Source organism: Rhodnius prolixus, unplaced genomic scaffold (genome assembly GCF_049639745.1).
Source record: "Rhodnius prolixus isolate KJV_2025 unplaced genomic scaffold, Rpr scaffold_5, whole genome shotgun sequence".
Classification (NCBI taxonomy): Eukaryota; Metazoa; Arthropoda; class Insecta; order Hemiptera; family Reduviidae; genus Rhodnius; species Rhodnius prolixus.
The window spans coordinates 22,616,451-22,629,529 of record NW_027411624.1 but is presented as its reverse complement, the minus strand read 5'-3'; the positions used below and the strand labels follow the sequence as shown (position 1 = coordinate 22,629,529).

Below are 13,079 nucleotides of genomic sequence, written 5' to 3'. Positions count from 1 at the left end.
CTCAAGAACAATCGAATGGTAATAATAAAACACCATATGACCGAGTCAAGCTGTGCCGAGGAACGTAAAAGAATGAATGCGGCCTGAGCGGATCAACGACGGTGTCCAGTACATTTGCAGCTGGGGCGGTTGAAATTATGCAAGTGGATGATGAAATCGCTTCTACATCGACAACGGACTGTATAGGCATAGATTGTGTTCCATCGTCGATTTGTTTCCTTGTATTTCATCCTAAATCATTAAGCAGTCAAGGAGTGATCAACTTATTGAAAACTGTCTTTGCACGTTTCGGTATCCCAAAAATTGTAAGGTTAGATGGTGGAAAACAATTTGATTCAAGAGAATTCAGAAGATTTGCAGAGAACTATGGCGTAATAGACGATTCATAAGAAAGGTTAAAAGGCCAGAAAAATATAAAGACTACGATTGTTCTTAACTTTAAAGTAGCGAATTAAAAGAGGGAGATGTAAGGGATCGAAGTTGAGTTATCAATGTTTTAGATAGGGTAACATATGTTTTAATAGCAGTATTGTATTATGATTATTGTTGATGGTAATTGTAATAAAAGTTGTTTTCTATAATAAGAAAAGTATTCATTGACAGTAATTTTAGAACTGCAACAGTACATCAGAGAGCTGCAAATTATACTAAATTAAACTAATTATTATACTAAATTAAATAAACATGTGTGGAAGAAAAGACACATGGCAGTGCAGTCTCATATGTTAACAAATTTATTGCATAAATAGCAATACTAATAAAACTATAAATTCTCAAAAAGAAATTTAGTTTTAAATTAATACAGGCTGGTTAAAAAATAAATAAAATAAATATGAATAATAACAAATTTGATAAAGAAATGGCAGAAGAAATGAAAGAAGATCAACAAGAAATAGTTGAAGTGAGTATATCACATTTCTTTTAATTTTGATCTTTATAAAATTGGGGTTTCTTTTAAAAGAAATTCTGTTTTTCATCAACAAAATTAGGATATAAATATAGTTTTGGAAGGGAAAATTGAAGAAAAAATGCGTTTATTTGAACATAGTGTAAAAGAATGGAACAAACTAGTATGGGATCACTTTTCAACTCCAGAACCAGACCTATCCTTGAATTGTAGTAACCTTAATTCAACCACCGGCAAAGACCATGATAAAAATGAAGTGGTAAAATCATTAAATTGCTTACATTTACTATTATTATAATGTAAAAAAAATATTCATTAAAAAAAAATTATCATTTCATCTTTATTCATTTTACTTTATTTTATTTGAAATAGACGCGGGCATTAGAGAAAGATTTAAAAAAATCCGAAAAGGCTAGGATTCATTTGTCAAAAGAAGTTGATAAAATTATTGATCAGAATCAGAAAGCAATGCTGTATTATCAAGAACGTATCACATCAATGGGAAAGGTATCACCATCTAAAAATCATTTAAATCATATCAAGAAGGCATAGCATTTAAGATTTATTTGAAAATATAAGGGTGCGTTCCACTAAGCGATTACAACGATCACGCTCACGACCGTGGTTTTGCCCGTTTCACTTGCTTGCGAGCGTTACAATCGAAAACTCAAGTGGAATGGATTATGGGGCGTTTTTAACCGTTCATGTAAACATTACAAATGGCGGCCTCGAAAATAAGTCAGCAGCTTGAAGAGGTTATTTTTTAATTTTAACCCCGTTTATAAGCAGTTATAATAAACTTTATTAATTATTGGTAAAGTTGACTTATATTAAAAATCTATATATATGTAATTCAATTTTTATACTACATTTTCGTGAAGTATTTATAAAATTTACGTTTAAATAAAATTAAAGTGTCTGTTGTGGCAACAGTAGGATATTTATTAATGCAACGTAATAATGCTTTAGAAAGTTCTTCATCTAGTTCCGATGAAGAGTGGAATGCAATTTTACAAAATCGCAATGGTGAAAAGTGAAAACTTAGGCCACGTATTATTAACTATCAAAGTGTAATTGGTCGTTATTCAGTGATTTAGTATGTAAAGGGATTAGTAATTTTTCATTTAATTAATTTTTTTAGACTTTCGAGAAACACATTCAATTATTTACTTGAGGTAATACTTTCATTTACATGATATAAGTTTTTCGGTCGCCATCTTTGCTTTTAAAAATTGCGCCAAATTTCTGAACGCCCACTACGACCCAGCTCTTAAGTTGGGGCGTTGTGAGCTTCGCGTGAGCGAAAATAATGACGTCATTAGTGACGTTTTCGCCACGACCGCGGTCGTCAAGTGGAACGGCTGAAGGTATATTTTGATCGTTGTGAGCGCTTAGTGGAACGCACCCTAAGCAGGATCTCTTTTACGCTCATGGATATTCAAGTTAGCCAAATTGGTGGCTTCTGAGAAAGAATTTTACCAATTTCCATTTACATTGTTTTGTTTATAAAATATTTATTTGGAGAAGAATTAATGCTTTGCCACCTTAATAAGTTTACTGTGCCAACCTATAATGAAATGAATCCAGTTCACAGCCTTCCTTCTAAATTATTATATCTGAGAAATCTGACAGAATCTAGGAGAGTTATATCTTTCTCAAGATGCCTTAGGCACAGCAAAATTTCTTTTTTCTCCATTTAATTCTGTCTTGTTATTGTTTAATACTAACTCAAAATCTTAGAAAGTTAATTTATGTCCCGAAGGAATGTTGGCTCAGATTTTTCTCAAACCGATCTCTATGACCTGAATATTAGTTTATTTCAGGCGTTTTGTATTGGGCTTCGAGTTTGTCTTTAGACAAACTTGAGAATTTTTCGCTGATGGCTAAGCCATATGACGACCTAGGTACACTTGGACATATCGGACCTGCGGATGGAACCTAGAAATAGGGAGATTCGTATCTTTTCGGACAGCCAGGCTGCACTGAAGGCCCTCGTATCCTTCAGAATGACCTCTTCCCTGGTTTGGGAATGCAGGAGGGCCCTAGAACTACTGGCGCGGCACAACAAAGTTCGGTTGGAATTGGTGCCGGGTCATGTGGGTATTGAAGGGAATGAAAAAGCTGATTATCTGGCCAGGAATGGAGCTAACACTCCTTTCATCGGTCCAGAGCCTGTCCTGGGGATCACCAGGGGTTCGGTTCGTGCGGCTCTCAGAGAGATTGGATCTGGAGGGAGCACGAAAAGAACTGGGTGATGTGTCCTGGGGTTAAACACAGCAAGACCTTGATGCCTTGGCTGTGTAAGCAAAGATCCAAAGAGACCCTGTGTTTGGGCAGAAATCAGATTACTCTGATTACAGGCCTATTCACGGGGCACGGTAGGTTTAAGAAACATTTGCGCAAGGTGGGGCTTATCAGCTCGGAGCCGTTGTGCAGATTATGTCAGGAAGAGGAGGAAACGGCCTCTCACCTGTTGTTCGATTGCAATGCAATCGAACGTTTGCGCTATGAAACCTTTGGAACGCTGAGGCCCAAGGAGATAGAAGCGCAAAAAGAACTAGTAGAGAAAGTCCTCAACCTCTTTAGGAGAGGAGGGTTCGCTTACTAGAACTAAGAAGGGGCTGACACAATAAGTCTTCTGTGGCTGCGGTGCCATGGGGCATAGGTCCCGTCCCATCTACTATCTTATCTTATTTCAGGCGTTGAAAGAAAGTCAACTAACTCACATGAAACTAAAAGAAGAAATAACCAGAGTGCGGAAAGGTTGTGCTAATTTGTTAATGAACAAAGAATTATTGGAAATCGCTTTACAAGAACTGCATGGATTGGACGACATGGAAAACCTACTTACTTGGCTCGAAACTAAAGAAATTCATTTATCTTTGTTAACATCTGAAAAGAAAATTACCGAATTGCAAGAACAAATTGAAAATTTATTATTAATAAAGAAAACGTTTGATGGTAATTACATCTTTTTTTTGAAAATTAATTTCTGTTTTACCTTCTTCGCTTGAGAATAAATTTTACTTTCAGAGAAAGAGCAGTCTCTGAAAAATGAAATAAAAGGGTTGACCATAAAACTGAGAATAATAGAAAAAGAAAAAGAAGAAGCATTTACTACGTTTGATATTCTGTCTACTTATTTTTCTGACAAAAATATTGCACTGAAAGCGTATGTATAACTCTTTTGGAAAACTAATTATAAATATTTTGTTTTTACTTTCAAGATCATGTGGCGCATAGATGTCTCGGATAGACACTTGCATTATTGGTGTCGTAGGCAGTAATGTATGGTTTTACAATAAGTTTATTTTTTAGAATTAATTATGTTTCAAATATTAGGGATATTAAGGATAAAATTCGGGATATTCAGGCTTTTAGACCTTATAGTAAGAGCACCTCGTATTTGAATTAACCCAATTTTTTTTTCATCTTAATCACCAGAACTGCCCTAAAATTAACGTGTGGCTGTGTCATGGACACGGCCGTGTGTTGTACGTGAATACGTTTACGTAACGGTTTATATTTTTTATATAAAATATTTTTATTTATGTATTTAGGATGAAATCAAGGAAACAAATCGACGATCGAACACAATCAATGTGCAGAGAACTATACAGGGTGTTTACGGAGGAGTGGTCGAAACTTGGGGAGGTGATTCAGCAGCTTAAATGCAATAAAAAATATTCTATTCACTTTGGCCCAATTCTCCAAGTGTCCAAGATACGAGGGTCGTTTGAAAAGTCCGTGCAAAAATAAAAACTACTTAATTTTTTGGGGTAAACCTTTTTTATTTTTCAACATGGTCTCCTTTTAGGCTTATACACTTCGTCCAACGCTGCTCTAGTTTGTTGATCCCTTCCGAATAATAGGATTTGTCCAAGTCTGAAAAATAGCCATTCGTTTCTGCAATCACCTCCTCGTTTGAATAAAATCTTTTTCCCGCCAGCCATTTCTTCATATTTGGGAACAAATAGTAGTCCGAGGGAGCCAAGTCTGGAGAATAGGGGGGGATGTGAAACGAGTTGGAACCCTATTTCCATTAATTTTGCGACCACAACTGCTGAGGTGTGAGCTGGTGCGTTGTCGTGATGGAAAAGGACTTTTTTGTGGGTCAATCGTGGGCGTTTTTCTTGCAGCTCGGTTTTCAAACGGTCCAATAACGATGAATAATATGCACCTGTAATAGTTTTACCCTTTTCCAGATAGTCGATGAGGATTATTCCTTGCGAATCCCAAAAGACAGTCGCCATAATCTTTCCGGCCGAAGGAACGGTCTTCGCCTTTTTTGGCGCAGATTCCCCCTTGGTAACCCATTCTTTAGATTGTTCTTTGGTCTCAGGAGTGTAGTGATGTATCCATGTTTCATCCAAAGTGACGAAACGACGCTTAAAGTCCTGCGGATTCTTCTGGAATAGCTGCAAACCGTCCTTGCAACACTTCACACGATTTCGTTTTTGGTCAAGCGTGAGCAATTGCGGCACCCATCTTGCGGATAGCTTTGTCATGTCCAAATGTTGATGCAAAATATTATGTACCCGTTCATTCGAGATGCCCACAGCACTAGCAATCTCACGCACCTTCACTCTTCTGTCATCCATCACCATATCATGGATTTTATCAATGATTTCTGGAGTAGTAACCTCAACAGGGCGTCCAGAACGTTCAGCGTCACTTGTGCCCATATGGCCACTCCGATAATTTTGAAACCACTTATAAACTGTTCTAATCGAAGGTGCAGAGTCACCATAATGTTTATCAAGCTTCTCTTTAGTCTCCTGAGGCGTTTTGCCTTTCATAAAGTAGTGTTTAATCAACACACGAAATTCTTTTTCGTCCATTTTTTGAAAATTACTCGACTTCCTCGATTCAAACGAATGCTAAACACAAAGAAATAGACCGATCTGGCTGAAACTTGGTGTGTGTTCTTCCAAGAGATGCTACTAACTAAACATAACCTCGATACGCGCCAGTGGTGCTATCTCTCTGACTTTGCACGGACTTTTCAAACGACCCTCGTATTTGCATTTTTAACTTTTCCGTCGATATTCGCGTTTTCCACCATAAAAACGGCCGTAACTTTTCTATCCTATATCCTACAACAAATCTGCTTATTCCAAACGAAAGAGCATTAAATTTCCTATAAATTTGCTTGGTACAGAGCCTCAAAACGATTCTTATAACAATGAAATTTTTACTTTAATGTCTAAAAATTTCGTTCTCGGTGATTTTTGTTAAAATTTTCAATTGCATTTTCTCAATGGTTAATGAATCAAGGAATTACATAATTTCAGAAAAAGTTGCGCATTTATTGAGCTTCAAGATCATATGGATTTTTTTGGTTTTTAATAAAACCCTACCCCGAACAGAGGGGTGTAAATGCAGAAAACTGGGATTTTGCAAACTGACTTATCATTACTAATTTACTCAAATGTCAATTTTTACCATTTTAGTAACATTTTAGTTTAGAACAATTATTATTTTATAAAACGGAAGTAAAAAATAAAGTAGCAATAAAACACTGAAGTGAAAAAGTACAATAGGCTATTTTTTTTTTATGTAGAGAATTAAAAGAAAAAGAAGAGCACTGGCTGAACAACCCAAGTGACGCGTCTCTCATTAGACAAATGAAAAATCTGCGAGAAGAAAATGTATATCTAAAGTGAGTAAATTTAAGACTTTTTGAAGTAGACTAAAAAAAAAAAATAGCTTGAAATGATCCAGTACATAACGCTTACAAAATTTAAAAGATTAAAAAAAAATAATAAAAGATTTCTCTGTTACAGAAATATTAACGAAGAGTCTACAAAACTTAATTTGCAAAAAGATCGACAACTTCTAATACTTCAAAGAAAATGTGAACTTAAAGATATTGAAAATTGGGTATAGATTATTTTTTTTTTAAATAATAACTAATTACCTACTAATTTGTTCGCTTTTAATAAACGACTTGTTGATATTATTACTAAATTAAAAATTTAAATATCAATTTCTCCGGCGGTGTTCCTGTCCACCTGTCCTCTTCAACAGCAATCCACTTCCTTGTAACAGAACCAGTGCGCTACTTTGGGCTCTACATAGACAAAAGACTCACGTGGAACCCACACACTAGACTTAAAAGACAAGCAATGACGAAGCGTGCGAAACTGCTTTACAGACAACTTGGATGACGCTCAAAATTGCCCTTAGAACTCAAACGTTTAATATGCAGTACTATCCTCAAACCTATGTGAACTTACGGACTAGAGCTGTGGGAGTTCAGCCAAACCTACAAACGTACGGACAGTACAGGACATTTCAGTCAAAACTACTTCGACAGATAGCTGACGCTCCTTTCTACGGTGACTAACTTCACTCTTCACCACGACCTCAATATTCCCTTCATAGACCAACTCGCCAAGACTAAATATCAAAAATTCCATGCCGCTCTCTCGACTTGCTACAATCCTCTTGTACTGTCTCTCGCCTCCTCCTACATCCCTAACATTACTCCTCGCCGACTGAATCGCCAGTGGCCCCGCGACTTCCTTACTGTCTGAAGAACTAAACACCATTACTCTCCTACTCATATTCTCCTCTTCACATTCCCCTCTCTCATACAGAGCTTCTCTCCTCCTGCTCTTCCCGCACCAGTTCATCTCATTCACCTCCTATTTACTTATTGTATTTTGTATACAATTATCTGGGAATTTAGGGGACCTTGATTTTTTTTGTGGAAACTTATTACAGACAATTTGACTATACTGGTCTACTACGGTCTAACATTTGAACACCCTGTTATGTAGATAGCAAAATAATAAATTATTCTGTTGGGTTCCTTTAAAGGGATGGTTAACATAGCAACCTCCAAGAAACCCGTATACAAAAACCCAGGAGTATGTTTCAAATAAGAGTGATACATAGTTCATTGAATCGTAAAAAATAAATGAAAAAATGATAAATGGATTGAATAAAGTCGATATATCAGTTGTCGAATTCCGGCCAAAATATTTGAATCAGAAGCTACAAAGGAATACGACGTTTTTAATTTCTTTTTATTTTTGAAATATTCCGTCAAAACATACAAATATATTCAGACATTATCTTCTATCGTTCAGAACCTCACCTATTTATTTCTGTGAAAACAGTATTTCGAATATTACAAAATAAATAAATAAAATCAAATCTAAATTAATTTTTAGGTAAACTTCTTTTTTTTTACTCAAATAAACAGCTATTTTTCTGTCACTAATAGTTATTTATTTAACAAGTGTGGAAAGTAGTACTTTTCCTCGCGTGAGGAAAATACTGAACACTCGAGTTAAATATTATATTTTTTCTGCAACCATTAGATTTATTAACTAAAAAAATTAAAAATTTCATTTTTACAGTCTACAAAAAGTAATTTATTTATTATAAACATTTATTGTTACATTACAATTATTTACATTACTTAGGTATTTACATTACTTATTACATTTTCTGCTGTTTCTTTTATTGATGGAGGAGTGTTTTCTAAACAGGAATCACAAGAATCCATTTTAAATTTCTATAAGGTAACACTATAACCTTTTTAACTGTTATAATTAAAAATATCTAATTATTTATTTTATTATTTAATATTCATTTTTTAATTATTTAGTTACGTTAAATAAGCTTATTAAAGTTTTACAGAAAATATTTATGTTAATAACAAAACTTCTTATATCAAGGAAGCACAATAAAGTTTTTCCACTCACTAGTGCGGAAAGTGACACTAATGGGAATTTTCCCCACTAGTGAGGGAAGTTGGGCATTACACAGCTGATTTTAATTGAGTAATGAGAACTTCCCTACATGGTTGCAGAAAAAATATATTACCTACTTTTCAGATGTTGAAATTAAAATTAGACAGGCGAGTCAAAGTGGCCGAAACAGAAGCTTCACTGTTAAGAAGAAAATTATTAATTGCAGAAACGAATAAAGAAATCTGTACCAACAATCAGTCTGTTAACTGTAAGTTGATGATGTAATTTAACTGTAGTGCTATAAAAATTAGATCTTAGATTAATCTTATTATTATTTTTTTTTTTGGCGCATCGACGTCTGTGGCCATTAGCGCTTGCTCACAGTTTCTTTTCTCACATGAAGGCCACTAGAGCTGGGATGGTACCCTATTGTCCTATCGGGCTGCCACACACATATCTTGCTCAGCAAGGCAGGGTGGAGCCTAGGCAAACGGAAGCAGACCGCGCTCCCCTCTTACATCATCGGTCTAGCCGACGAGGGGGAATGCGATTTGGCCGATGGTACCATCCCTTATTTTCATAAGCTGACGTTTATCCATTAATCTTATTATTATTATTATTATTATTTTTCAAGGGCAATGGCAGAATGAATCTTACACACTGCCGCCACATTTACCATATGACTCCACTTCAAGTATTTTGCAGCCATTCGCCTGTTTACCGGTGCCTCCAATACTAAACAAGCCAGTGGTGATGCCATCGAATTATAGCCAAGAAATACCAACCAATATTAAACCTATAGGTATCACTAATCATTTATTTATTTAGTCTTTTTCTCATCATAAATTATCTTTTTGTGAAATAAGTTTTACCATTAAACGAAATTTCTTGCCTTGAAAACATTGAGAATCATTTTCAAAAAAAATTTACGCGTAAACTAAGCACTAAGGAGTTCAGTAAGTTTCCCTCTCTCTATAAATGGTGAAAAGAAGTTTCGAATGCAAGAAATTTGTAAATCCAAGAATGTCCTCGTAAAAACAACCGTAGTTTAAAGATTTTAAGTATGGTTTAGATATCATGCAAAAGATAAAACAACTGCTTAACTACTGTTGCCAGCAACCATGAGAAGTGCTCTAGAAATCGTACTTCGGGGAAAACATGTCTATCCAGACGATTTTCTGTCTCTAGTGAATCTATTCTCACATGTTTCATACCTCGTAAGTTATAAGGTGTATGAACCTCTGTAAAATTTCTTATACAAAATGGCTGAAGATTTTCAAAATGAAAAAACATTCATTGAAGTTAAAAGTCACATATTCAAGAAAAAGACTAGTTACAACAGTTACAACTGTTGGGTACAGTTCATAATAGAACAGCCTGCCTACAATAAAACATGTACAGAACTTGGATGATTTCCAAGGCAGTCAAAAGGACATTCTCCCCTCAAAAGGAAGCAGATATTCACTTTTCAGTCGCCATTTCAGGAACCAAGGTTATTTAAGTGAAGAGAGTCGAATTTCTGGATGGTAAATACCTAATTTGAATCTGAATTCCTAGATCGTGGAATGAAACAACCCATATTGGCCAGCGTTTTAAGTAACTTAAAACCAAACTTTGGTGTAAAGCAATAAAAGAAGAATAACTTTAAAATATTTCTAAAATTAAGGTAAGATACATTATTCAGCTCCCAGGAAAACAGATATATTCTTCCGCTATCAAGAATTCAGACACAATTTTCAGCTTCTAGGAGCTCAGATACATCCTTTAGCTCTTAGCAGTCTTCGTCAAAACAAACAATGAGCTCTTACCTATGTTTATAGCTTTTAAGCTTGATTAGTTACAATCATTAGTTCTTAATTATTATAATTCTAGTAAAACATCGTTTAGTTCGGTATTATTTATTATTATTAATAACTGAAACCTTGTTTTTTTCGCCTACTTATGGTTTTCTTTTACTTAATCCATTAGAGAACGATGGCACATACTGTTGCTCCAGGTATCTTCAACACACAGTAACTTGCCTATCAGGAGAGTGAAGCCAGAGTGATAGAGTCTCTTCCAAGTGTTAATACAAATTCTTTTTCACAGTTCTTCCACATTATTTTTTTTATCTTAGTAGAATCTCACGCACCTTCACTCTTCTGTCATCCATCACCAAATAATGGATTTTATCAATGATTTCTGGAGTAGTAACCTCAACAGGGCGTCCAGAACGTTCAGCGTCACTTGTGCCGCTGTCTAACTAATTTGAGGCAAGCAATGGAGTGCTAACAACGTTTTTGCTTGTATAAAACCTAATATTTTGTGATCTTTTGTGTGACTAGAAATGTTAGTACTTCCATGAATAGTCAGTATTATGGAGAAAAGCTTGGAAATTAAGAAATGACTGGCAGTATCTGTAGCAGTTTGTAGATGAAAAGAATACTCTTACTCTTCAGAATTGGCATTATTATTTTTGTTGTTATTAATTGATCCCTTTATTTATTCATACGTATGGTTACAATGCTCAAGGGAATTATAATTGAAATCTATTATTACATATTTAATTTATGGTTAAGCTGCAAACAAGACCACAAACACAATAAATAAATATATTTATTCAAGGATCCTCAATTACGAGGGTCGTTTGAAAAGTCCGTGCAAAAATAAAAATTACTTAATTTTTTGGGGTAAACCTTTTTTATTTTTCAACATAGTCTCCTTTTAGGCTTATACACTTCGTCCAACGCTGCTCTAGTTTGTTGATCCCTTCCGAATAATAGGATTTGTCCAAGTCTGAAAAATAGCCATTCGTTTCTGCAATCACCTCCTCGTTTGAATAAAATCTTTTTCCCGCCAGCCATTTCTTCATATTGGGGAACAAATAGTAGTCCGAGGGAGCCAAGTCTGGAGAATAGGGGGGGATGTGAAACGAGTTGGAACCCTATTTCCATTAATTTTGCGACCACAACTGCTGAGGTGTGAGCTGGTGCGTTGTCGTGATGGAAAAGGACTTTTTTGTGGGCCAATCGTGGGCGTTTTTCTTGCAGCTCGGTTTTCAAACGGTCCAATAACGATAAATAATATGCACCTGTAATAGTTTTACCCTTTTCCAGATAGTCGATGAGGATTATTCCTTGCGAATCCCAAAAGACAGTCGCCATAATCTTTCCGGCCGAAGGAACGGTCTTCGCCTTTTTTGGCGCAGATTCCCCCTTGGTAACCCATTGTTTAGATTGTTCTTTGGTCTCAGGAGTGTAGTGATGTATCCATGTTTCATCCAAAGTGACGAAACGACGCTTAAAGTCCTGCGGATTCTTCTGGAACAGCTGCAAACCGTCCTTGCAACACTTCACACGATTTCGTTTTTGGTCAAGCGTGAGCAATCGCGGCACCCATCTTGCGGATAGCTTTGTCATGTCCAAATGTTGATGCAAAATATTATGTACCCGTTCATTCGAGATGCCCACAGCACTAGCAATCTCACGCACCTTCACTCTTCTGTCATCCATCACCATATCATGGATTTTATCAATGATTTCTGGAGTAGTAACCTCAACAGGGCGTCCAGAACGTTCAGCGTCACTTGTGCCCATATGGCCACTCTGAAAATTTTGAAACCACTTATAAACTGTTCTAATCGAAGGTGCAGAGTCACCATAATGTTTATCAAGCTTCTCTTTAGTCTCCTGAGGCGTTTTGCCTTTCATAAAGTAGTGTTTAATTAACACAGGAAATTCTTTTTCGTCCATTTTTTGAAAATCACTCGACTTCCTCGATTCAAACGAATGCCAAACAGAAAGAAATAGACCGATCTGGCTGAAACTTGGTGTGTGTTCTTCCAAGAGATGCTACTAACTAAACATAACCTCGATACGCGCCAGTAGTGCTATCTCTCTGACTTTGCACGGACTTTTCAAACGACCCTCGTATGTAAATTATAAATTAAGTGCAATGTACTAGTTTTTTATAATTAATTTTTGTTCTTGTATTGCATGTGCAGGTCATAAGAAAACTGAAAGTGCACAATCTCTTCCGAAAATAGAGAATGTTTACCACAGGAATTATCCATCAGTATTCGTTTCTGCAAGTAATCCAGAAATTATACGAAACGATGAAATTAATAGTGTCCAACATAGTGTGAGTGACGTTGACATAGGAGGACAGCAGGCTTCATGAAAATTTTATAAATAAATAAAAAAATAATAAAAATTAGTGCAATAATATTAAAAGAAATCTTATTTTTCTATCTTTTATTGCTTATTTTATTTGCTGATGCTGCATATTTGTAAAAATGTTAGCGAAAATTGAAGAAGAGAAGAGAAAAGCTCAGCGTTAGAATTTAGAATTTAAAATTTCACTTTAGAATTTGATTCTTACTGATAACCTATATGAGTTATAGGTTACACAAAATGTACTGAAATGAAACTTTTGAGAGGAGCCAATTACAACTCCTTTCCTTAACTGAAATTCCATGATGTTTCAAA

General features: G+C 35.5%; 1 protein-coding gene across 3 annotated transcripts; it reads left to right on the top strand.

The window, feature by feature from the left end:
* Positions 1 to 707: 707 nt before the first annotated feature.
* On the top strand, positions 708 to 12,828 carry LOC141458009 (uncharacterized). 3 transcript variants are annotated; one of them, XM_074135483.1, is made up of 10 exons: positions 708 to 901; positions 990 to 1,166; positions 1,280 to 1,414; positions 3,607 to 3,868; positions 3,941 to 4,079; positions 6,471 to 6,569; positions 6,694 to 6,790; positions 8,758 to 8,881; positions 9,319 to 9,415; positions 12,596 to 12,828. In XM_074135483.1, exons 1-9 carry the CDS (start codon positions 833 to 835, stop codon positions 9,381 to 9,383), a joined length of 1,167 nt encoding a protein of 388 aa, XP_073991584.1. In that variant the 5' UTR covers positions 708 to 832; the 3' UTR covers positions 9,384 to 9,415; positions 12,596 to 12,828. The 3 variants fall into 3 exon arrangements, with proteins under 3 accessions (XP_073991584.1, XP_073991583.1, XP_073991582.1); XM_074135481.1 differs by having other exon boundaries at positions 711 to 901; positions 9,248 to 9,415; XM_074135482.1 differs by lacking the exon at positions 990 to 1,166 and having other exon boundaries at positions 710 to 901; positions 9,248 to 9,415.
* The last annotated feature ends 251 nt before the right edge of the window (positions 12,829 to 13,079 follow it).